The 24,064-nt window shown below is 37.3% G+C and overlaps 1 protein-coding gene and 1 pseudogene across 1 annotated transcript in view; one reads left to right on the top strand and one right to left on the bottom strand.

The window, feature by feature from the left end:
* Window positions 1–2,393: 2,393 nt before the first annotated feature.
* Window positions 2,394–3,320, top strand: LOC113632383 (ADP-sugar pyrophosphatase pseudogene; annotated as a pseudogene).
* A 1,362-nt stretch (window positions 3,321–4,682) lies between these two features.
* Window positions 4,683–24,064, bottom strand: part of PLCZ1 (phospholipase C zeta 1) — a 41,112-nt gene continuing 21,730 nt past the window's right edge. Inside the window, exons 6-13 of the mRNA XM_027129483.1 lie at window positions 23,167–23,316; window positions 19,828–20,067; window positions 18,421–18,568; window positions 13,776–13,892; window positions 12,514–12,686; window positions 10,669–10,801; window positions 5,556–5,705; window positions 4,683–4,784 (exon numbers count right to left, since the gene is read on the bottom strand). Coding sequence (XP_026985284.1) covers window positions 4,699–4,784; window positions 5,556–5,705; window positions 10,669–10,801; window positions 12,514–12,686; window positions 13,776–13,892; window positions 18,421–18,568; window positions 19,828–20,067; window positions 23,167–23,316 — 1,197 coding nt within the window. The 3' untranslated portion in view covers window positions 4,683–4,698. The remainder of the gene's footprint in view (window positions 4,785–5,555; window positions 5,706–10,668; window positions 10,802–12,513; window positions 12,687–13,775; window positions 13,893–18,420; window positions 18,569–19,827; window positions 20,068–23,166; window positions 23,317–24,064) is intronic.

The following is a 24,064-nucleotide window of genomic DNA, read 5'->3' as shown; positions in this document are numbered from 1 at the left end:
AAACCATCAAGTTCATCACAAACAAAGAATGTGTGAGAAACTGTCACAACCTAGAGCAGCCTCGGGAAATATGACTAGTAAGTGTAATGTGAATCGTAGATGGGACCCAGGAACAGAAAAGTGACATTAGGTAAAAGGTAAGGAAATGTGAATAAAGTAGGGACTTCAGTTAATAATAATGTAGCAATATTGGTTCATTCATTGTAATAAAAGTATTATACTAATTGAATATGTTAATAATATTGGTGGAAAATGACATCAGCAAAAATGATGGAGTAGGAAACTCCAAAGGTCGATCCCTCCACAAAAAACAGCAAATAAACTGGTAAACACTATCATTCAACATTTAAGTCTAATATCCATTTGAGCTAATTTTTGTATATTGTGTAACTTAATCAACTTTTTTTTTTCCTGATTGCCTTGGGTCAATAACTGTGTTTCTGTCATTTACTATAGACCTTAGGCAACTCAATGTTTCTGAGCCTGTTACATTAACAATAAAATGTAAGATTGCTGCAAGGATTTAGGCTATTTTCTATTTGTTTGTTTATTTATTTAGGCTCTGCCATGCAGCTTGCTGGATCTTAGCTCTTCGACCCGGTCGGGCCCTCAGCAGTGAAAGTGGGGAGTCCTAACCACTGGACTTCCAGGGAATTCCCTAATTTCTGTTTAATATCAGGCACATGTTAGGCACTGCTAACATTGCAGAGATGGAACTCTCATGTTAGAAAAGGGACTGTTCTGGGAGAAGAATAGGAATAGTGACTGAAAGTGTGAAAGTTAAATTGTATACAGATGGGAATTAAAGAGGGCACTAGTCCCTGAAAATGTGTAGGTTTTTAAGGAATTTAACACCAACTCCCACCACTACCACCATCACCACCACGTGCTCAGCTGCTGTGTAAGAATGCAAGACACGGAGAAGACCAATCTCTCATAAGCTCAAATTCCACTTTAATCTACCCCTTGGATGTTTTAAATGAAAATTTCTAGTGGCTGGTAAAAAAAAGCTTAACTCTGAATACTACAGAGGGCTCAAACTTCATGGCCTAAGAATCCAGAATGCATCATAAGAATGTTTTCTTTGCTGGTACAAATATTTCCAGAGGGTTATTACTTTGAAAGAAATGTAATTCAACAAAGGCTTATGCACTATCCAAAGATATGGACTTTTAATAACTCCTGAAAAACGGAATCCAGGTCATATATTCTCCCAATAAAATGTTCATTGTTCAAGCCCATAAGGGCTTCACTAAATGTAAGCGATTCCATTTTCTGGATCCTAATCCACAACATGAGCTTTTTGCCATTGTGGCTCCCAAATAACCCCTGAAATTTGCATAAAGGTTTTGAGTGGAACCCCTCGAGGCACCATCTAGGGTGCATGTGTCTGCATCCCTCAAAAACACCATACAGGCCCCCCTACCCAAAATTAAAATAAATACCTCCTTTATACAGCTACAGGGAGTTTCTCCACTCTTCTTTCCAAAAATAGGGCAACTTTATGTCTCAGCAATCAGCATCAGTGGCCTCCCGTGGTCACCATCCCCCAAACAAAAGTCAGGGTAAGTCTAGATTGTACTCTGCATGTTTTCTATTTGAGGCTCTAAACAACCAGAAGCAGAAAAAAAGTAAAGGTCAAAATTAACAACATAACAAAACTTTCCTGTCACTAATCACTACAAGGTAATGAGAGTAACAAAAGGAAGAGTCCAGGTTTATGTTAATGCCTTCCAGCCAAAGACCACCAGAAACACACACAGTAGGTCGATTCTTCATTGCAATGAGGGAGACACACAAATGAAGAACCATGGGGTGTCTCAGTGAAGGGGTGTTGGAAAGGACTTACTGTTGGATTCAGGCTTGTGTCAGATGATTTGGGAGAGGGTTCAAGGAAGTAGGTGAAGAATCCGACAGTCATTCATGTTTCCTGGGGACTGTTTGGCACTTTTGTGTTTGGACAATATTCATGCTTTTGTCAGATGCTCTGTCATGATTACAGACTGGTTCTGTTTTTCTCCTTATCCATTGTAGTCACAGAGTGGCCTTGTCGGGTGCTGATGTGAAACTGTTCAGGTTTGGCAGACGAACACCATGGCCTGACTGTGAGTGTCAGGCCAGCTCTTAGGAACACCAAGGCCTCCCTGAGAGCACAAAGTCACCTCCTAGCTGTCACATAAACCAAGGAATGTAACCTAATCTAGGAGATCATGGATGGCTTCCCTGAGGAACTGACATTGTTGAAAGATCTTCTGTTACCACAGCCCAGGGGTTCATTTTAGCTGTCTCTTATGTTTTCTTCTGCTCCTCAACACTATTATTTTTCTACAAGTGAATTAAGAATATTTAAAAAAAGATAGATTTTGTCTTCACAGTTAGCTGATTTTGAGTGGTACCTGAAGAAAAATGAGAAAAGGAAATACAACCTTTTTCCTTCCTTATTTCAAATCTTATTAGTATAAATGAGAAATAAGTTTTTCCTGCTGCAAGAATTAATGAACTCTTTTGCAAAATTCATGTGATAAAAGTCTTTAAACCTCATGAAATTCCAGATCTTCAAAAGGCTTTAGGGGTTTAGAGAAGGTTAAATCCTTGGGTTAATGGGTTGAACATCCCACCTGCTATTAGGTTGAACATAGATATTATAAATAAAATCCTTCTGAAATGGGTCACACTTAAAAAAAAAAACAACTTATAGGGATCCTACTGATCTAACAAGAACTTGGGAAACTGGGAAGCGTCCAACCATGTAAAGACAGTCGGCTGATGGGGTGGTGGTTACCTCAGTGCTGCAAACAACCCTTCGTTTACCAATGTATCGTTGTGGTGAAGCAGTTCTAACCACCAATGGCGGGCTGCTGCCTTGAATTCCCCGTGGGTCTCATCGATGACCACCAATGGCGGGCTGCTGCCTTGAATTCCCCGTGGGTCTCATCGATGACAACAAAAGCCCAGAAGGAGCTGCTCTTTGGGAGCTTGAGGAAGAAACTGGCTATAAGGGTGATGCTGCTGAATGTTCTCCACCTGTACATATGGATCCAGGTTTGTCAAACTGTACCACACACACCGTGACAGTAACTATCAATGGAGATGATGCTGGACACGTAGGCCTAAGCCAAAGCCAGGAGATGGGGATTTTGCAGAAGTAATTTCCTTACCAAAGAATGACCTGCTGAAGAGACGTGATGCTCTGGTAGCTGGTGAACATCTGACAGTGGACACCAGAGTCTATTCCTACCCTCTGGCACTGAAACATGCAAACACGAAGCCGTCTGAAGGGCCCTTCCTGAAGTTTTAAGGGCAAAAGACAGTGGCCACGTTTTTGTAAACAGAACCACCAGGCCTCCTTCACTAAGAGTTTGTATTCAGCTTAGTTTTAATGTAGATTTGAAATTAGCTTTTTCATAAAATAAAAGCAATATAAGTAAATTAATAAGTAAAGATCCTCCTGTAATCTGGCAAAATAGAAGCAGGCCTCTGAGAACTGGCTGTGTGTCCCTCCCGGGGAGACTGTGCCCTAATCTTAAATCCAGAGAGCCCGTGAGTGAGGATCTGAATGACTATGCCCTGAGTAATCTGGGACATCTGACTCCTTATGGGTTGGATATTTGAATTCCCAGTGGCATTTTTATTTTAAATATTTAGTTCTGAGGCTAAACCATGATAATAGAAAAACATAGTAGATGTGATTTTTTTGTATATTTTTTCGGCCATCAACTGATAATGCATTAGTAAACATCTCAAACAAAGAAGCATTTTTGTTATTTTAGTTATAAATTCAGATTTAATTTCAACAAATACCTATGAGGGCCCCCTAATTTGTCAAAAATTGTACTGGTGATTTCATCTCACTACCATGCAACAATGTGGTAGAACAAGTATTAGTATGCCTGGTTTTTTGAAAAACAGTTAATAATGAACCATATTCTTCTACATATGACATTTAGTAAAGCAAAGTCCTGCTGATGGTGAGAAGCCCAGCATATGAAACAGCACAGGAATCTCATCTCTGACCAAGAGGCAACCTTCAATGTGCATTTAGTGCAGATTCAGAAACACGGAAAATTCATTCAGAGATCCAAGCATGTAAGTCCCCATAGTAGATCTTTTTTATAGATACGGAGTCTGGAGGCAGTTTGAATGCAAATCAAAATCATATGCACTCATAAGAATGTCTGTATAATTACAGGGTACCCAATCCAGTGCACAGCATCTGAGAACTAGTCTGAGAATGCAGGGGCTAATTGCTCGCCAGGATTCAAAAGGGCGCCAAGCACCTGGGAATCTAATTCCTTCCTACTACAATATGCAGTAGTGGGTGTCTAGAAATTAAAACACTCCTAGATTTCATATTTCTTTTATACTGCCAAATACTTGCCAACCTGTCTTATACAATCAGACATATTTTAGCATCTTGTAAATTCTACTAATTAAACATGATACAAGCAAGTTGAAAGAGCAGCCTCAGCAACAGAGGGGCAGGAGAAATTGGCTGATGAGAATGCCATACTGTCAGGACCCTCTGAAGTTTCTGTTTTGTTTCCACTGTTCTATTTTGCATATTTAAAAGCGCACTGGCTCAATATCTCAAAATAATTATTTTGCTTTATGTTAGAAAAAAAGGGGAAAGATATGGACACCCATTCTGGCTGTTTTATTGCGATGTACAGCTAACACCGTGTCCGGCACCATTAGTTGCTATCTGACATACCAAACATAGATAAACAGGGAAGCAGGCTCAAGACTCTCACCCATTTTGGAAAACAGAGGAACACGACGGTAACCTGCAAAAAGAATCACATTTGATGAGAACAATAAAAATAAATTCATCAACAGTGGCCCCAGTAGTGCTCCTGAGAAATAATACAGTAAGCACATATAAAAGCTAGGACTAAGTAGTTATATTACATCCCATATATTAATTTTCCCCCAAAGTAAAATATTTGACGTTTCTATCCCGACTTCCTACTAAACACCACACAGCTCACACTTCTCCTCCCTCAAAGTGCAGCGTCTCCAAAATTAGCCACCACCCTTCTGCTTCAGAAAGACTGTTTCCTAGGTATATCTCAGATGGTGGTAGAAAAGTAAAAATAAGGATAGAATTGGGAGCACAGTGTAAGTCACCCCTGAAAGGTAACTGCAAGGCAGCCCCGGAAAGACTCAAGAAAAGAGAGCCTTGTGCTCCCAGTATCTCCTCAGGTGGGAAGAAGGACTCACTGCTTCTCCCTTCCGTGCAGTTCCCATCCTTCATTCCTTCACGGTAGTCATGCCTACTCTTAACTGAAACAACAGAGCTATGTCCATGTAGAGAAATTCTCATACAAGCCAAGTTTGTCTAATTAGTCTTCCTAGAAATCCCACTCCCCAACCCCACCTTCTGTATCAGAACACATTTCTGTAATTCCACTGGGAGAAAATATGTGTCAATACATAAATTTTCCTTTACATCTGACTGTCATGGAAAGAGCTATTTGGTATATAAAAGCGTGTCTTTGGTAAACTCCAATTATATATAAACATTAGCACAATCATCTTACTTTTAGGAATATTACCTTTGTTCATGCATAGAACTGGTAGAGTATATTGCCCAAGAAATTCATTTCCCGCTATTAAACCTTGATTTTCAACAACAAAACGTATCAATGCCAATTCTGGCACCTGAATAATAAATGTGAATGTTTCATTCCATCTTGGACTAAAAGCTGAAATATAAAGAAAGAGATACAACCAAAAAAAATCAAACACCATCCCTAGAGAAAAATGCATAATATCTGTTCTCTAAAATTCTTATTTTCAACACTTTTAATAGTAATAATAAAAGCTTGGGGTTTAAAGCACTTAAATTTTTAATGCACCCAATGACAAAGGAATAATAATGACAATAATAACACTTATTAGGTGTCTACAATTTCTGGGCAATATTCTAAAAACTTTAAGCAGGTAATCTCATTTAATCCTCACAAAAACCCTATCAGGGTTATTTCTATGCACATTTACAGATGAGAAAACTGAGCCACAAAGATGTTACATAACCTCCGAAGGCTTTCACATAAATAGCCATTAAGTGCTCGGGCAGGAAGTCAAACAAATGGAGTCTGATTTCAGAATGGAAACGTTTCACTATTATACAATATGACTGTTGTGTTCCAGCATTTTATTAACAAAGACACTGAGACATGAGGAAGTTAAATAACATCATTTTTCTATATCAGGTCCTATCATAAGAAGAGCTCTATAGACAGTTGTTGGAATGAGAGCTCACTAATGTCTGCTCTCAAGTCAGCTCCTGATCCTTCTTTTGACTAACTGCTCATTTTAAAATCCAAAGTCAAGGAGGAGCTTCAAGATGGCAGAAGAGTAAGACTAGAGATCACCTTCCTCCCCACAAATATATCAGAAATACATCTACATGTGGAAACAACCCATACAGAACACCTACTGAACGCTGGCAGAAGAACTCAGACCTCCCAAAAGGGAACAGACACCCTCAGGCAACCTACATGTAAAGGCAGGGCCAAATCCAAAGCTGAACCCCAGGAGCTGTGAGAACAAAGAAGAGAAAGGGAAATCTCTCCCAGCAGCCTCAGGAGCAGCGGATTAAAGCTCCACAATCAATTTGATGTACCTGCCTCTGTGGAATACATGAATAGACAACGAATCATCCCAAATTGAGGAGATGGACTTTGGGAGCAATGACATATATTTTTTTTTCTTTTTCTCTGTTTGTGAGTGTGTATGTGTATGCGTCTGTGTGTGACTGTCTGTATAGCTTTGCTTTTACCATTTGTCCTAGGGTTCTGTCTGCCCTTTTTCTTTTTTTCTTTTTTTTTTTTAGTATAGTTTTTAGCACTTGTTATCACTGGGGGACTTGTTTTTTGGTTTGGTGGCTCTCTTTTTTCTTTCTTTCTTTCTTTTTTTAATTACTTTTTAAATTTTTTTAATAATTATTTTTTATTGTAATAACCTTATTTTATTTTATTTTATTTTTCTTTCTTTCTTTCTTTCTTTTTCCCTTTTATTCTGAGCCGTGTGGTGGACAGGTCAGTGCTCTGGCAGGGTGTCAGGCCTGTGCCTCTGAGGTGTGAGAGCCAGGGTCAGGACATTGTCCACCAGAGACCTCCCAGCGCCACATAATATTAAGTGGCAAAAATCTCCCAGGGATCTCCATCTCAAAGTCAAGACTCAGCTGAATGTGGATTTCTAACCTCTAGAACTGTGAGAAAATAAATTCCTATGTTTTAAGCCAACCAGTCTGTTTTTGTTGCTGCTGAAGCAGCCTGAACTAAGACACTGGGTAAGCATGAGTTAGAACTAAATTTGTGGTATCTTTGTATGGGTTGTTTGATCTACCCCAACCTGTCTGATATAATCTCCCCATAAACATGAACTACTTCTATTTAATTTCAACTCATTGAGCTTCATCAAAACAAGATGATGAGGACACGGGGAGGGTGAAGGGTAAGCTGGGACGAAGTGACAGAGAGGCATGGACATATATACACTACCAAATGTAAAGTAGATAGCTAGTGGGAAGGCACATAGCACAGGGAGATCAGCTCGGTGCTTTGTGACCACCTAGAGGGGCGGGATAGGGAGGGTGGGAGGGAGGGAGACCCAAGAGGGAAGAGATATGGGGATATATGTATACATACAGCTGATTCACTTTGTTATAAAGCAGAAACTAACACACCATTGTAAAGCAATTACACTCCAATAAAGATGTTAAAAAAAAATACAAAGTCGATGAGTAATTTATGTCCTTAGCAAAACAGATTATCCCAAACACGCTCTTGCCAAACAAGAAATCCAAATTGTATCACAATGTGACCCAAATCAGATAAAAATTAAGCATAATTGAATGGAATCAAGAAATTCACATCCAGATCAAATATACACTCTTATTTAATAAAAACTCAAAAGTTCAGAGAAAAATAATGTATTACTTTTCATTGTACAAAGGCAATGCTACACCTACTACTTCAATAGATCTGTCCTTTGAGTTACATTTCAAGAAGTATTGAAGCATTTATGACTAATTATACCATATCTATGTTTTCTATGGTGCATCTGTAGTCACAAGTGCACATTTACTAGGAAGCAATCCAGAATGCAGTCTATGCCTGTAAAAATATTAAACAAATTGACTCACACTGAAATAATAACCATCCTACCTTGCCCTAAGAAAAGAAATAATTCAACGGAGTATAGGGGCAGGTTTAAGAGTCAGTTCTTTATAGACACTGAAAAATGTCTGCACGAAATTCTTGTACTAATTTATTCTTCCTCCTCCAACCCTCCTTCACCATACTCTCTTTCACTCTTTCATACACACACACACACACAATCATATATAGACATATATGAAAGTCCTTTTAGTGTCAAAATAAAATAAATAAAAAATAAACCAGAATACCAAATTTGCTTAGTTACAAATAGAGTTAAAAATCACTTCCCCACCTTACCCAAATGTGATCGTTTTCCTCCCAGACTCTCATGTCTTTCATTACCCTACGATTACCCTAGTAGCTAAGTGATCTCAGAGTCCCTCCTGTCCAGTTATCTACACCCTTAGTCTTGTTAGTCTTCCTCACATGCATCCTCCATTCCTTTTCTGATGCCACAGCCCTTGTTTAGGACCTAACTTCTACATGCTCTAACCATGAGATCACATCTAACTCTATTCTGTATTTCTCATCTCTCTCTCATACACTTCGTCCTCTCTACTCTGCAGAAATGATCTCTGGAACGCTCAACTCTCTTAGTGTTTTGTATCCCTGTTTAAAAGTTTTAATTTTATTCAGAAAAGAACGTTTCTACTACCTTATCATGGCTTTCACTATTTTCCATGACCATACCCAATGTAAATTTCTCATTTTATCTCACACTAATCTTTCTTAAGTACATTGCATTTGAACTTCTTTACTCTTCCCTAACATGTTTGAATTTTGTTTTCTCCATGTTTTAGCACTCATATTATTACTTTTGCCTTAAATTTCCTTATCCTTGGGAATTCCCTGGCCACCCAATGATTAGGATTTGGCTCTTTCACTGCCATGGCCCAGGTTCAATCCCTGATCAGGGAACTAAGATCATGCAAGCCTCTCAGCATGGCCAAAAAAAAAAAAAAAAAAGAAAGAAAAGAAAAAGAAAAAAAGTTCCCTTATCCTCAATCTCTATAAAAATTCTACTCATTTGCCAAGAACCATCTCAAAATTTGTCCCTTCCATACAATTCTCTGCACTTTCTTTAAAGCACTAATGACTTTTTCATAACAGTTTTACTTATATTTAATTCCACACTGAACTGTAAACTATCTACAATAGAATTAGTTGGGACATACATAAGAATGCAGTTAATAAACAGAGATTTGAAGTTTTTTTGATACTTAGAACCAGGCTTTTAATATAATGGGCCCAGTAATGTCTGATGAACCAAACTGAATTTCTGTAGGGATATTCTCATAAAACCCAGGGATGCAGTCAAATTTCTAACGGGAGCTAGAATCATAGTATTATATAAGGGGTGCACTGAATAAATAAATGTTCTGTGCATTTTGTCATGAAGATTCAAGTAAGGGGATGGAGAAAACAAGGGATAGGTTACTAGAAGCTTCCTGATAGCAGTTACCATTTCTTGACACTGCCATTTCAACTCTAAGGGGTGCCAAATAAGGCAGGAAGTCATCACTAATATCCCTTCCCACTGATAACACAGGATGAGGTAGCAAAACTTCCCAAACCTTTTATCATGCCTTTTGCACTAGGGGCCGTGCTGGAGGAATATTCTGGATTTGGGAGGAGTTGAACATTGGACATTTGTGGGGGGGGTATTATCACCAAAGAAGAAGAAGTCTACTAAGACTGCACCTGCTTCTCTCTCTGTGCCATTTAGCCTGGAGCATATTTCCAGACTCTGAAATGAAGTCCACTATATTTTGGGAATATCCACTCATAGAAGATTCTAGACTCAAAGGATCAGTTGCAAGCTCTCTTCCCAGGTGATTCTAAGAGTCAACCCCAAGAATCTATACTTTTTTAATTTCCTTCATGATTTCAACTTCAGAGAAGAAATAACAATGTCAGTACTGTATTACCTAAACTATCATGGGATGCTGGAACACTGAAAATCTTACCAAAGTCATTTCTTCCATTCCTACATTTCTCTTCTGGCAAAAATGACTGAATTTTTTATCCAAATACTGTACGAGTAAGTTTCTATGGCATCCTTAGCCTGAGTCAGAAGCCACAGACCTCTGATCTAAAATAATTCAAGTAGTGAAGTAAAACTATGTAACATGCGGTATCAGAGAAATCATAAGTTCTTTATTTTACACAGAGGCTAGAAGCTAAGTAGATCTGCAGCTATCAAAATGTCACTCTTAATTCAGTCATACAAGGAAACATAAAAAGGAAGTAAAAATGGAAAAACCACTAATTTTTCAGGTCAGATACATTTTTGTATCTGTAATCTGAAAATACATCTAGCCAACATTAAGTCATTGTCAAATTGTTTTTGCTGCATATAACACTTTGGTCATCTTGAACATAATGCAAAACCTTTTCCTTATGAATAATAAATATGTATCAAAACTCTATCAATATATAATTTTTAAGTTTTTCAACAAGAAGTCTAATAAATGTTCGATAAAATATATTAGGAGCTCACCATTTTTTTTAATCACACGACTCTGCTGTTTCATTTGATCATTTGGAACTCCCAAAATTTCTATAATCACTAATGTGTCAGCTTTGTTAGATGATGAATGACAACTGGGAGGCAACTGGATCCCACTGATGAGCTGCACAAAAATAAGGGAATTCAAGAATTTAGCAGAATGTCAAACTGCACCACTGCTTAATTTCAAAATAAAATAGGTTTTCCCAGGAAAACCATCAACCCTGCCTCCTTCACACCATGTCACTTACACCCCTACATGAGACCTCTCAGAATACAAACAGGCGGCATTTGTAAACATCTATGCATACCAGCTATCCTCCATCTTCACTTTCTCAATAAAAGAGCACATATATTCTCTTTAGTATTCTCAACTTGAAAAAGAAATCATTCATTCAATTAACCTACATGTATTGAGCATATACTTTGTGTCAGTTACTGTGGATAAGGGAACAAAACACAGTCCTTATCCTTAAAGGACCCTCAGACAAGTGGGGGGAGAAAGACAAGTATAACAAGTAGATAATTATAATTTACAGTGTGGTAAGTGCCATAATGTATGCATGTATAGGGTGTTATGGAAAAACAGAAGAAAACTTCAAAAGAAGCACAGGAAAAAGCTTCCAAAAAGAAGTGACACTTAAAGTATTGAAAAATGATTCAGAATGCAATAGGCAGATGAAGGATGGAAGAGTAGTCCAATCAAAGGAAATAGCATATGCAATACATAGAAGAGTCATTATGGACAAAAAAGAAGGCTTCCATACAGTTTCGGAATGGGTTGAAAGGCTGGAAGAAGTGAGAGATGAGGCTAGAGGAGTAGGGCAAAGCCAGACTAAGAAAACGATCAGGAGACACAAATAAATATTAAGTAGGCATGATAAGATTAGCACTGCAGCAAAATCTCTCTGGTTGACTTGTGGAAGATGGACCAGGACAACTGAGACAAGGCTCCCTGAAAACCCCTTAGGAAGCCAAAGGAATGGAGGTGATGACAGGTAACAGATTCCTAAAAAAAAAAAGACAGTAACAAATGACATCAGATCAAGGGGATGGATAAGGAAGACATTTAAAGTGAGATCTACAGAACTTAGAAATGGATTGGACATGGGAAGTGAAGGAGATGTGGAAGACAAGAATAGCTCCACTTTTCTTGCCTGAATTAATTGAGTCAAGGAATTTGACTCAGTTCACTGAGACTTAAATAAACTAGAAGTAGATTTGACGAGGAAGGGATGTTCAGGCTTTAATATTTTAAGTTTGACAGAATATTGGTAAGGAGGCTAAGTAGGCTATTAAAAATAAGCCTTTATAGTCCAAAAATGAGGTCAGATTTGAGCATTGTTTGGGGTTGAAACAGTGAATGTGTATAATGTGAATGTGCATAAAAGAATACAAAGAGGATGTTTAGTTTGAGATAAGGATTAAGAAATTCTTTCTCACCCACAAATGAAAGTGAGAAAGAATCGCTTGCATATAGATTAAAAAGGAAAGAAGAAATCCACAGAAGCACATCAATGAGATTTGTGTGGATTAGGAAGGGATCTGAAAAAGTGGCTGAAACACCCCATCTTCTCACTAGAACAACAACTAGAACAACTAGACTAGTTCCTCTAAATTAGAACTATGCAATTTTTTCATTCATGCAAAAAGGCAACAGAAAGACATTTTTCAGATATGGAAGGATGCTGAAATACCACCCACCTACATTACCTGAAAAGATTAACAGAAATTTAAAAGGCATTAAAGAAAATCAATAGAACTAAAAATATTAATGCATACTATCTAGCTTATATCATAACCAATACAGGTAAAAGAAAAAGTAATGAATCTTACCCTTATCATAAGTATGACTGGATTACTGTCCATTAGTGCTTTATTTGGATTAAACTTTGTTTTACTATCTCTTAGGAAGTGTGGTTTCAAAATATATCCAGAACCACCATTATCCAAAAATTTCCCATTTTGAAGATCCATAGGCAGACCAGGGGTCTGGAAATTTAAGGCCACTGTGAGGGAAAAAGAGTATTTTGACATTGTCAGGAAACAGAGGGTATATCTAAAGAAACGCAACTAAACAGTTTACTGAAACCTAATCATGGATTATATATCTTTGAACATTTTAAGAGCAAGCATTTGCCAAATAAGTCATGATTTTTAAACCTTTCCTTTTGCCATGTCTTTGTTAACATATGAAGGTGAGTTTCAAAATTTAATCTGCAAATTATTTTACAGCTTTGAGTTAAAAAATCAAAATGGCATACAGCAGAGATTATAGAATAGCAATGTACATGTCAGAAAACATTCAGGAAATATGAGAGTAAAGAAAATCAGTCATTAAATGCTGGAAGGGAAGACACCAACTGTATCATAAACTTTCAGGTCTAAAGAGGTACTGTAATCACTTGAGGAGAAAGCGAGGAACAGGCAGAGCAGTAATTGTCGTTAAAATACAGAAACAACTCCGTATAGGCTGGTAAACAGCCACTATATGCAGTACCACCATCTACCCTCCACTGCCCTCCCCAGCATCCTGATCCCGCCCCCTCCCTCTCTGAAAACCTATGAGCCTTGTCACAATCGAGCAGCAGAAGGGTTAACACCTGGCACTTTCTGACTGGTTAGTCCCACTGGTACACCAGTTGATCAATTTGGAATAAGGAGAGTCAGTCAAGGACAAATAACAAAGCTATGCAGTCTTACTTTTCAATACTATGAATGCAGAAGTGATTAAAGTACAAAAAGCAGAGGCCACTCGATTTGAAGAGGCCCTTAGCAAATCTTTCAAGCAAAGGACTCTATCTTCACTGTTCTCTTACATCTCTTTTTTGGTTTCTTTTTCCCATTCCTACAATTCCCATGCAAACTCCTCATGAATTTAACCTCCATGCTTCTACCCTCACCTAGATTTACCCTTTTCAACCTATTTAGGATTAACTTCAACTCTTGAAGCCATTGATTCATCATTGCTTGACTCCAAAACACCCAGGCTCGAAAATTCTTCAAAGGAAGCTCTTTTCATGAATCTTTTATTAATTCACAAAATGAATTTATTTTATCTTATTTTTGCAAAAAACTCAATATCCTATGTAACATACCCATTTGACAACCTACATTCCAAAATTCTTGAGGATTAAAATTAGAAGAGTCTGCTCTTGTTGCTTTGGGATATATTCTGGTAATGAACTTCGTGGTGTGAAGAATAAATTCATTGGCTAAAAAAAAGAAATTTATTAAAACATTTCAAAGATTTCAAATAAACTACTATGTCTATATATTTATTTAATTCTACAACAGTTTCAATCATGTTGATGTCTATTGTCCTGGCAGAAATATTTGCAATTCATGAAAATCAAAATAAATTCATGCCTTTGTTTGGCAGAGTAATTCACTGTTATTGAAAAGTTAATAATAATTTTTATTAAACAATTTTATGTAATTATTCACTCAAAGAAAGAAACAATTGGATAATATATTTCTTTTTGTTCACATCCAAATTAATTTCACTTTGACATAGAGTATATAAAATTCCAAAATAAAATGCATCCATTTTTGAAAACAAAAGTATCTTTACCCATTTTGGTTTTTTTCACTTTGGTTTTCACATTAGGAAAGAATTGCACGGAAGTCATATAAAACTATGTGATGTCATCCAAGTTAATCAAGTTGAATATTTAACAGATCCTCAGGGCTGAAAGGGACCTTAAAGTTACTCAACTCAGCTTCCAGCTGACCTTCTAACCACCATAGTATCTTTCCCCAAAATTCATTCAATTTCTGTTTGCATCCCTCCATTGAAAGAGAACTTGCAGGACTTCCCTGGTGGCACAGTGGTTAAGAACCCACCTGCCAATGCAGGGGACACTGGTTCGAGACTTGGTCCAGGAAGATCACACATGCCGTGGAGCACCTAAGCCCGTGTGCCACAACTACTGAAGCCCACACTCCTAGAGCCCATGCTCCTCAGCAAGAAAAGCCACCGCAATGAGAAGCCCGCACACCACAAAGAAAAGTAGCCCATGCTCACTGCAACTAGAGAAAGCCAGCGTGCAGCAATAAAGTCCCAACACAGCCAAAAATAAATAAATAAATAAAGTTATTAAAAAATAAAACGTATTTGTTCTTCAAAAAAAAAAAGAGAGAGAGAACTTGCTATCTCCCAATACTTCTGATTATTTCAAATGTTTTCCTTACAAGGAAAGGAAGACAATGTCTGTACTTGAAGCACACACACACACAGAGTCTGTTTCAGTTTCTATACATATTCTTTATGTTTCTACTTATATTTTTTACACATTTCTAGTAATTCTATTTAAATCACTTAAGATTCAAAACTAATTTACACCATATACCATTGGACACCCCTCAAATTTTTGAACATAGATTTTATGTTTCTCCAAGGTTTTTATTCTTTCACTAAGCAGATCCTTTTCCCACAACTATTTCTGCTAATATGGTGACCAGTCATGGAAGAAATGGTTATTGCCTATGTCCACTCTATTTGCTCTTCAGGCTAGAACAGAATCATTGCCACTCTCATCCTAAAAACTGTTCCTCAGGAAGCATTGTCAGGTAAAAAATTCCAGTTACTGAAGTTAATAGTAATTACAATTAATTTAATTAACACTCAATTTTAGAAGTTATCCTCTCCTTGAGGAAAAGTTCACTTTGAAGCTACTCGTGTACAAATGCACTTTGTGTGTCCAAGTGTCATGATCCCTTATCCAGTCCTAAACTAGATGTCTATCTGTTGATAAAATACGTACTCTTCTGGGTCTTAATTTTTTTCATCTACAGAGCGATAAACATGAATGATCACTATGGACCCTTAACATGATTTTGTTACTTCTGAGATTTAGAAATTAAACATGCTATTTTTTCACATAGAATGAGAAATGTGAAAATTAAATAAGAAAATAACATATAATCTCACCACTCAAATAATAACCCTGATAACCTCTTGGTATATATATATTTCCATTCTTTTGTCATATGTATATACTTATTTTTAATTGAATCTTATTGTTTATTCCCTTTTATAAACTTCCAGTTTTTAACTTACTAAGATAACACGAAAATCATTCCATTTCAATAATATTCACCGACATTATTTTTAAATAACTGAAAAGCATTCACACATATGAAAATTTCTGTTTCTGATTTTTCCCTATTATAAACTTAATGATGCTTATTGTTTTTAATGATAGACATCCTTGCAGAACATCTTTGCCCAATCATTAATTATTTACTATTAACTTTTGGCACAAGAAAAATATTCTATACTCTTTCCAAAGAAATGCTGATGCTATATTTTATGACTCTGCTCTGAACTACCCAGTCCCTTTTCAGATTTTGAGCAAGTGTTTAATATGATGAGAGTGAGAGAATTATAACGACTTTTGCTGTGCCCACATGTCCTGTCCCCATGAACAACAAAAACCATCCGATAGTTTGAAAGAATGGAGGCTAGTAAAGTAGGTCATTCATATTCAAACTCTGTTGACAATAGTTCACAGTAAAAAATATGCTTTATATCACAACCCAACACCACACACACACACAAAATTGTTTCACAAAACAAAACTTATTCTTCCTGCCTACGTCTTCTCCATCCTATTATTTTGTTCTATTCCATTCCATTTTGTTCTATTCCATTCCATTCTGCTCTATTCTATTCTTTTAACTGTCATTTAGATCTACTGAATTGACTTTTGGTCACAAGCCTCAATTTAAAAAAAAAAAAAAGCCCTATATAGGATCTTTCTAATAGGCAGTTTGAGGAGATAAGCTAAAGCATGCCTCAAAACCCTAGGGTTGGGCTTCCCTGGTGGCGCAGTGGTTGAGAGTCCGTCCGCCTGCCGATGCAGGGGACGCAGGTTCGTGCCCCGGTCCGGGAGGATCCCACATGCCGCAGAGCGGCTGGGCCCGTGAGCCATGGCCGCTGGGCCTGCGCATCCCGAGCCTGTGCTCTGCAACGGGAGAGGCCACAACAGTGAGAGGCCAAAAAAAAAAAAAAACCCTAGGGTACCAACGGCCAGCCAAATGAGGTTAACCAACAAATATACCAGAATCTGCATTTCCTAATAGCCAACAGCTTTTCTCAAGTCAGTCGCAGGTGCTGATTTCTCTGCCATAGCACTTCTACATAAGACAGTAGATTGCAATTTTAAAAAGGATATGGAGAGTCACCTGATTCTGATTATTAAGCTAATTGTTGAGGCACAGGGTAGGCTGCCCCTAAAATGTGCTTCAGTGGCATATTGATTATTTTGAATTAAAGTGACTTAAGAAATGGCCAATGCAAGAGGGACGCTCTATCCCTCCTTTCTGTCTCCTTCAAAGCAGGAAATAAATGTCTCATGTGAAAGATGCACTCCCTGCGTCTGAACATAGGACACCCTTCCCACCAAAGACAGGGAATTCAGGGCTGAGAAGACTGTGAAAACAAACTTTGTGACTTCTTTAATTTACTACCCCAAGCCCAAACGCTGTTTGAATTCTTCACTAATTGGTCACCCAAAACCTAAGTTTCTTTGTCCTGTCAATTCCTCACAAATTTATTGTTTCTTTGTCTAAAAAGTATAAAACCTGCTGACTTTGGTCACTTCTTAGGTCCCATTTATATGAATTAAATTTTGTTTCTTTTTCTCCTGTCAATATGACTTGCGTCAGTTTTATTAGTAGTCCAGCCACAAGAACTCAAGAAGGATAGATGGAAAAAATTTCCCCTCCTGACAGACCATCCCTTTTTAAGTTGATGATATTTCCTGCCATATAAGTCTGAGAAGAAGGTAGCGTCTTCTTCCCATTCTCTTTCCCTGTTGTGTCTCGGGCTCTATCAAGCAGAATAAACCCACCTCAGATGTAGAGTCAGGAGACAGTGAAAAGAAGATGCAGAGACACATGGTCCCTCTGCAAATACACAGCCATCTGGCAGTCTGGCCTGGGTACCATTTTTTTTTTTTTTTTTGCGGTATGCGGGCCTCTCACTGTTGTGGCCTCTCCCGTTGTGAAGCACAGGCTCCGGACGCGCAGGCTCAGCGGCCATGGCTCACGGGCCTAGTCGCTCCGCGGCCTGTGGGATCTTCCCGGACCGGGGCACGAACCCATGTCCCCTGCATCGGCGGGCGGACTCTCAACCACCGCGCCACCAGGGAAGCCCCTGGGTACCATTTTTTCCTTCTTCTTCACCTTAGAGATACAGCCTCCCAGTCTATTTAACTCTACCGCTTAGTGCCCACCGAGTCCACAAAGTTCACCCTGGCTCCAGTCTCCCCGCCATAAGCCTTTATCATCTCCTCCCTGCAGACGGTGTCACCCTTACGCACTAACAGAGGCATCTTTCAGAAACACACAGGGGATCATGTGACTCCTGAGATTTCAATCTTTTCCTACTCACTTTGGATTGTAGGACAAAGTCCAAGTTCCTTGTAATTTGGCTTTGCCTACCTCTGTAGCCTTGTAGCCACTGCTCTCCCATGTAAACTGCTCACCACAGCCCCTCCCAACAAAGTGTCCATACTGGACATTCTCAATCAAAATTTCATGACTTAAAATAATGGTTGAGTTCTGTGAAATAAAACTTAATGCGACCTGAGGCATATAACCCTTTTTAAAATATGTTAAATATGTTGAAATTGTACTAGAATATAGTTTTTGTAAACATCATTAATCAATTTTGACACCTTAAAAGTGAATATAACTTGTTTAAACACTTCATCTATTTGAATCATAAGAACTTACGTCTCAACTTTGAAAGTTTTCGGGCTTGTGACTCCCCAATAGAGTTACTTTCATTAAATTGTTGATACAGTCTTGAATGGTGAAAACTTCTGAACTTCTCAATTTTAGTATAAATAACAAGATCAGATAGGGCCGTAGCTATTTTTAACTTTGCGGTGAAAAAAAAAGGCAATAATTTCACATATTTGCACTAATCATTTGAAAAATTATTTTTTCAATAAAGAAAATATGCTTTCAAATCAATGATTTTAGTCTTTTCATAAGATTATATCCTCAAAAACTATTTGGATTAGGTCAATGTGAATATGTTCTATTATGACAACATTTAATGTCAATTATGAGACAACCTAAACCTAAAATCCCAATTAATGTAATAAGTATTGAGGATGGCAATTATTTCTATTTCCTTTATCCCAAAGGTCTTAGTTTAGTATCAGGAATTCTACAAATCCAAGAATTTTAGTCATGAGTAAATATATTTCCAATGTGATCTAACATTTTGGAATAACTTCTGTTGTATAGTACTCTATTGCTCTTCTATAGCCCAGTATCTATACCCTTTGCACTTCTGTTAGCCCCTTCCAAAGTGTTCTTCTTCTTTTTTTTTTTTTTGGAAAACACTTCTTGCGCATGCTCAATCCATGTGCTTAAGTGTCGGTAACGTGGACTGGGCCTGGCTAACCAGAGCTCTGCATTCCCCACAGTAAGTGGCTCAAGGATGTGCACAGCTTGGATCATAGCCAATGTACAAAAAGAATCTGCTTGGTCAGCTGAGAGATAGATAGGCCTTCCATTGGATTTGAATCTGAAAGCATGTAAAACTGAAGCTTGGCAAAGGCTTGCACCAATATAGGAAAAGTAGGGCCAAAGTTGGAGAAAGAAATTTCTGTGGACTTTGATACACTTCAACCAAGTCATTCCTGAAATTAGAATCCCTTTCCCTAAACTTTTCATTTCTGTGGACCAACTGAATTAATTCACATTTTATTTAAACCAGCTGAATTAGTTTTGTATCCCTTGCAACCATGTATACCTTCCTTTGTCATGCTAACTTGTATACTTAAAATACTATATAATATAAATAGTGCTTTTCTTGTCTCTGACAGTATGATCGCCTTCAGAGCAGATACACTATCTTTTGTACACTGCACAGTGTCTAATACATGAGAAGGCATAATATTTGTTAGCTGTAGAGAAAAAAATAATCACAAACAGCTAATACAGGAAGAGATGACTTCTAAAACTTCTTGTCCACTGCTAGTTTTTTCCAAACAAATTTTAAATAATAGACTGAAGTTATTGTAAGTAGGAAAAAGATGTTTCCTCCAAAATGTTTTAAAACTACTCAACAAAACAATAAGACAACTTTTCAATCACTTGTAAGGCTTTCGCAAAGCCTCATCTCACCTTTTTCTTGAAGAGTGGAATTCCGACTGCCCCTTTTGACTCTGCCTCCTTTTCCAAATCATCTTGAAAAGCATCCGATGGTTCTGGTCCTTTGGCCTCATTTTCCTCCTCCTCTTGCTCTGCCTCCTCTTCTTCTTCATATTCCTCTACCTGACCATGCTTATCAGAACCTCTCCTTTCACGGGTTTCCCTTAAAGTTCCTATTTTCTTGTTTCTAACTAATATTTTGAATTTTAATGCCTACAGAAACAATTTGAAAGAAAGATACAATTACACATGCACAGGTAAATTTGCACTTGTCATTGTCATCGAAAAGTCTTTCATCATATTTTCAATTTGCCCACAGCAGTAAGATATGTAAAAGCTCCATCTTTTTTCCATATTCCTAAAAACCTAATAGAAAGCAGTGATATTATTGTATTGACCAAAATTCACCAAAAAATACGCCTGTAATGATTGGGGCTTTCTTTTCTTTTCTATTTCTTCTACATTCCATAAATTATTACTATGCACAAATTTGAAATACATGAAAATTATATATATATAATTTTCTATAGATTATTATTAAAATTATATAATTTTATATAAATTATTATTTATATAATTATATATATATTTTTTCAATGTTACAGAAGTTAGAATGTTATAACTTCTGGTAGTGAATGCTTCAGGTCATCACTCTCTTATCCAACATTAAAAGTATTATATGAGATCAGGTATATAAAAATGTCTATTATAGTATTTGACATCTAATAAAGACTAAATTTAAGCTAAAGATTTATAAATCTTCACATTTCAACTGTACCGCATACGAGCATCATCAACTTAATATTTCCTGCCCATCAAAACTAGGAGCATGGCAAAATTCACCATCTGGGTCATCATTCTAAATCCAAAGCCTTCTGGTTCCTTTCTTTCACTTACTTATTTCTGCCCTTTTCAAATATTCATTAATTTAACAAACATATTTAGTAAGTGCCTGGTACATTGTATATAATGTTACTGGGATCTACCCTATGAAGAAAAATTCCTTTCTTTTTTTATTATAATGTTTTTATGTATGTATTTATTTATTTTTGGCTGTGTTGGGTCTTAGTTGTGACACGCGGGATCATTGTTGCAGCATGCGGGACCTATGGTTGCGGCGGACGGGCTTCTCTCTAGCTGTGGGCTCTGTAGTTGTGGTGCATGGGTTCCAGAGAACGTGGGCTCTGTAGTTTGTGGCACACAGGCTCTCTAGTTGAGGCGCACAGGCTCAGTAGTTGTAGCACGTGGGCTTAGCTGTCCCGTGGCATGTGGGATCTTACCACTGGACCACCAGGGAAGTCCCTAAAGTTCTTTTCTTTGAGGAGCTTTGATTGCCCTTCTCTTTGTCATCCTCAGGTACCCACTCAAATTATTCCATCATCTTGGGTCTTCTCTCTTTTACCATGACCCTCGTGTTACTAATACAGAGTTTACCAAAGTGCACTCTGCAACCACAAGTGTCAAAAGCATCACCTGGGGTGCTTGTTAAAAGAAAAGATTTCTGCAATCTACTTCAGAATTAGAGAACCAGAATCTTGAATTGTGGGACAGAATTATGTCTCTTTAACAAGTCTCCAGGCAATTCTTTTGTATACTGAGGGCTAAGCGCAGTATGAGAAAATGACTTTATCTCTAATTTCTCATCTACTCATTGGAAAGCATCTCCTTTACTGTGGAAGCAAAAGCTTTCATGGAAATTATATACCTGAATACTAAAAATTAGATTTATAAATAACAAGAGGAGGAATTCTATTCCTAGAAAACTGAAATTATTATTATAATTTCCTGAATTAGACCATGACTCTTAGATTTAATCTCTGATGATGTGTTTACAGCACTCTGCACAAGCTGTTTAATATTTCTTTTCTGTCATAATTGAACACGTTTAGCCTGTGAGCATTCTCATCAGGTGAAAGAGTCACAGTTTGTCCATTTGTTCAGTTTATTTTTCTCTGTCTTAATTCTATCGTGAGTCCTATACCTCTTGTCCTTAGTGTCATAACACTTTCATCTTTAAATTTTCTACTCATCTAAATAAAATAAAGAAAAATATAAAGGGGGATATTCAAATATTATAAATATATACTATATCTACCAAAATGATGACATGTCAAAATTAAACTATTGGTTAGGGGTGTCAAAAAAGAAAAAAGTTCATTTATCACCTGATAAAATTTGGGGTGAGGAGAATGGACCAGCAGACGAAACTGAAGAGTGGCCAGAGAGGAATGAGGAAAGCCTGAAGAATGTGGTGTTACAGAAGGAAGTGTTTCACGGAAAGGAAGGAGGCATCCATAGCGTTGAATGTTGTCAAGGCAACAAGTCAGAGGAAGGCTGAAATAGGTCCGTTAGAATTTACTGGTAGTGGGTACTTCTATGGTGGTCCAGTGGTAAAGAATCCGCCTTTCAATGCAGGGGACATAGGTTCAATCCCTGGTTGGGAAACTGAGATCCCACATGACGCGGGGCAACTAAGTGCCACAGCTACAGAGCCCATGTGACCTGGAGCCTGCACTCCACAACTACAGAAGCCCATGCGCTCCAGTGAAAGACCCCACAAGCCTCAACAAAGATCCCACGTGCTGCAACTAAGACCCGATGCAGCCAAAAAAAAAAAAAAAGATAAAGAAAATAAATATTAAAAAAAAAAGAATTTACTGGTAGGAAAGTGATGAGCACACTGAAATACTTACTTGGTGCACATGGAAGAGGAAGCCTGATTAGGTAGGTTGTGAGGAGACAAGGAAATGAAAATTTGGGTTGAGAAAGGAAATAATAAAATAAAAAGATAGCTGGAGTAGAAACTGCAATCCTGAGGGTAGGGTGTGGGTGCTTTTTTTAAACCAAATACTTGAGTATGCTCAACTGAAGATGGTAAGACGTCTGTAGAGACAGGGACATTGAAAAGAGCAGATTAAAAAAGGGGGAACCTGCCACCCAGATGCTGAGGTATTGGGCATGAATTCTATTTACAGCCTAGATCTTTGCCTCTTTCTTAGCCTTTGGCCTGTAAAACATACCAAATTCCTGTGGTCTAATATTAACTGACTTGAAATTTTGGACACATGGGACATAACGCACAATTAAAATGTGAATTTTTAGGTATATCTCTATATATTCTCTTTATCAACATGTATTCACCTACATGCTCACGGGACTATTTCCTCGGAAACACATTGCAAAGATACACCTCGATAAATAATCAAAACTAAGCATTTGTCATTGATCTCTAGCCCAGTTTCATAGGCCAATACAATAGTAGCATGTTTTTTTCTCTTTTTCTTAACCTGAGCTTCTCAGACAAAGTGTTACCTCTGGTGAAGGTAATTTGTCTGGAAAATCATCAAGAGTATCAGAAAGCAAGGCATCTCCAAAAGTAGACTGCAAATTGTCTGCCATCACTTCTTGTTGGGAAGGGGAGCAGTGATTTTCTAAAGAGAGCACCACTGGGTAGTCAGATGTCTAAAAAATTAACCATTACTACAGTTATTAATCAAAACTCCTCAAAAACTTTAATGCAATTTATAGAAGCACTTAATTTTAAAACATTTCTAATGTTCAGTACCTTCGCAAAATTATTACGTTTTCTTTAAACTGAAAATAGTTTTGAGTCTGACAAAACAGGGAACATTAAATCTGTATAAAAAGGAAAATTATTACTATTTGCATTAGAAATATAGGAAAAAAAACTGAAGCACCCAACAGTGGGTACTTGTTTAAATAAATTATGGCATATCCTTTTAAAGGAATGATATAACTCTGTCACAAAAGAGGTAGAGCTATATATACTCTACAGAAAGTTATCTATGATCTAGTCTTATGAAGAAAAACAAGTTGCCAAAGAGTGAGATTCTACATTTTTTTTAAACTACATATATATGTTTAGATATTTTTAGGAAAAACTTTAACCCTGGTAAGTTAAAAAAAGGTTAATTTTCTACTTTTTCAATTTTAAATTCTATAATCAAAACTCATTGCTTTATAGTTAAAAACAAAGATAAAGATATTTCCAATTTTTAATAATAAAGAGTATCTAGTAAGTAAAAGTGACTCTACAAAGATATTTTCTGCCCTTAGTCACCATTGTAACTTTTAAATTTGTCACAAAATAGTGAACAGCACTCCTTTTGGGATCTTATTCAAAATTATTTTCTTTATTTTGTTTCCACATATAATTATCAGGACACAAATTTACCAATTTAGAATAATA

This window comes from Aethalodelphis obliquidens, unplaced genomic scaffold (genome assembly GCF_003676395.1).
Source record: "Aethalodelphis obliquidens isolate GAN/ISIS:26980383/991018 unplaced genomic scaffold, ASM367639v1 scaffold36, whole genome shotgun sequence".
Lineage (NCBI taxonomy): Eukaryota > Metazoa > Chordata > Mammalia > Artiodactyla > Delphinidae > Aethalodelphis > Aethalodelphis obliquidens.
This window is presented reverse-complemented; position numbering and strand designations above follow the sequence as displayed.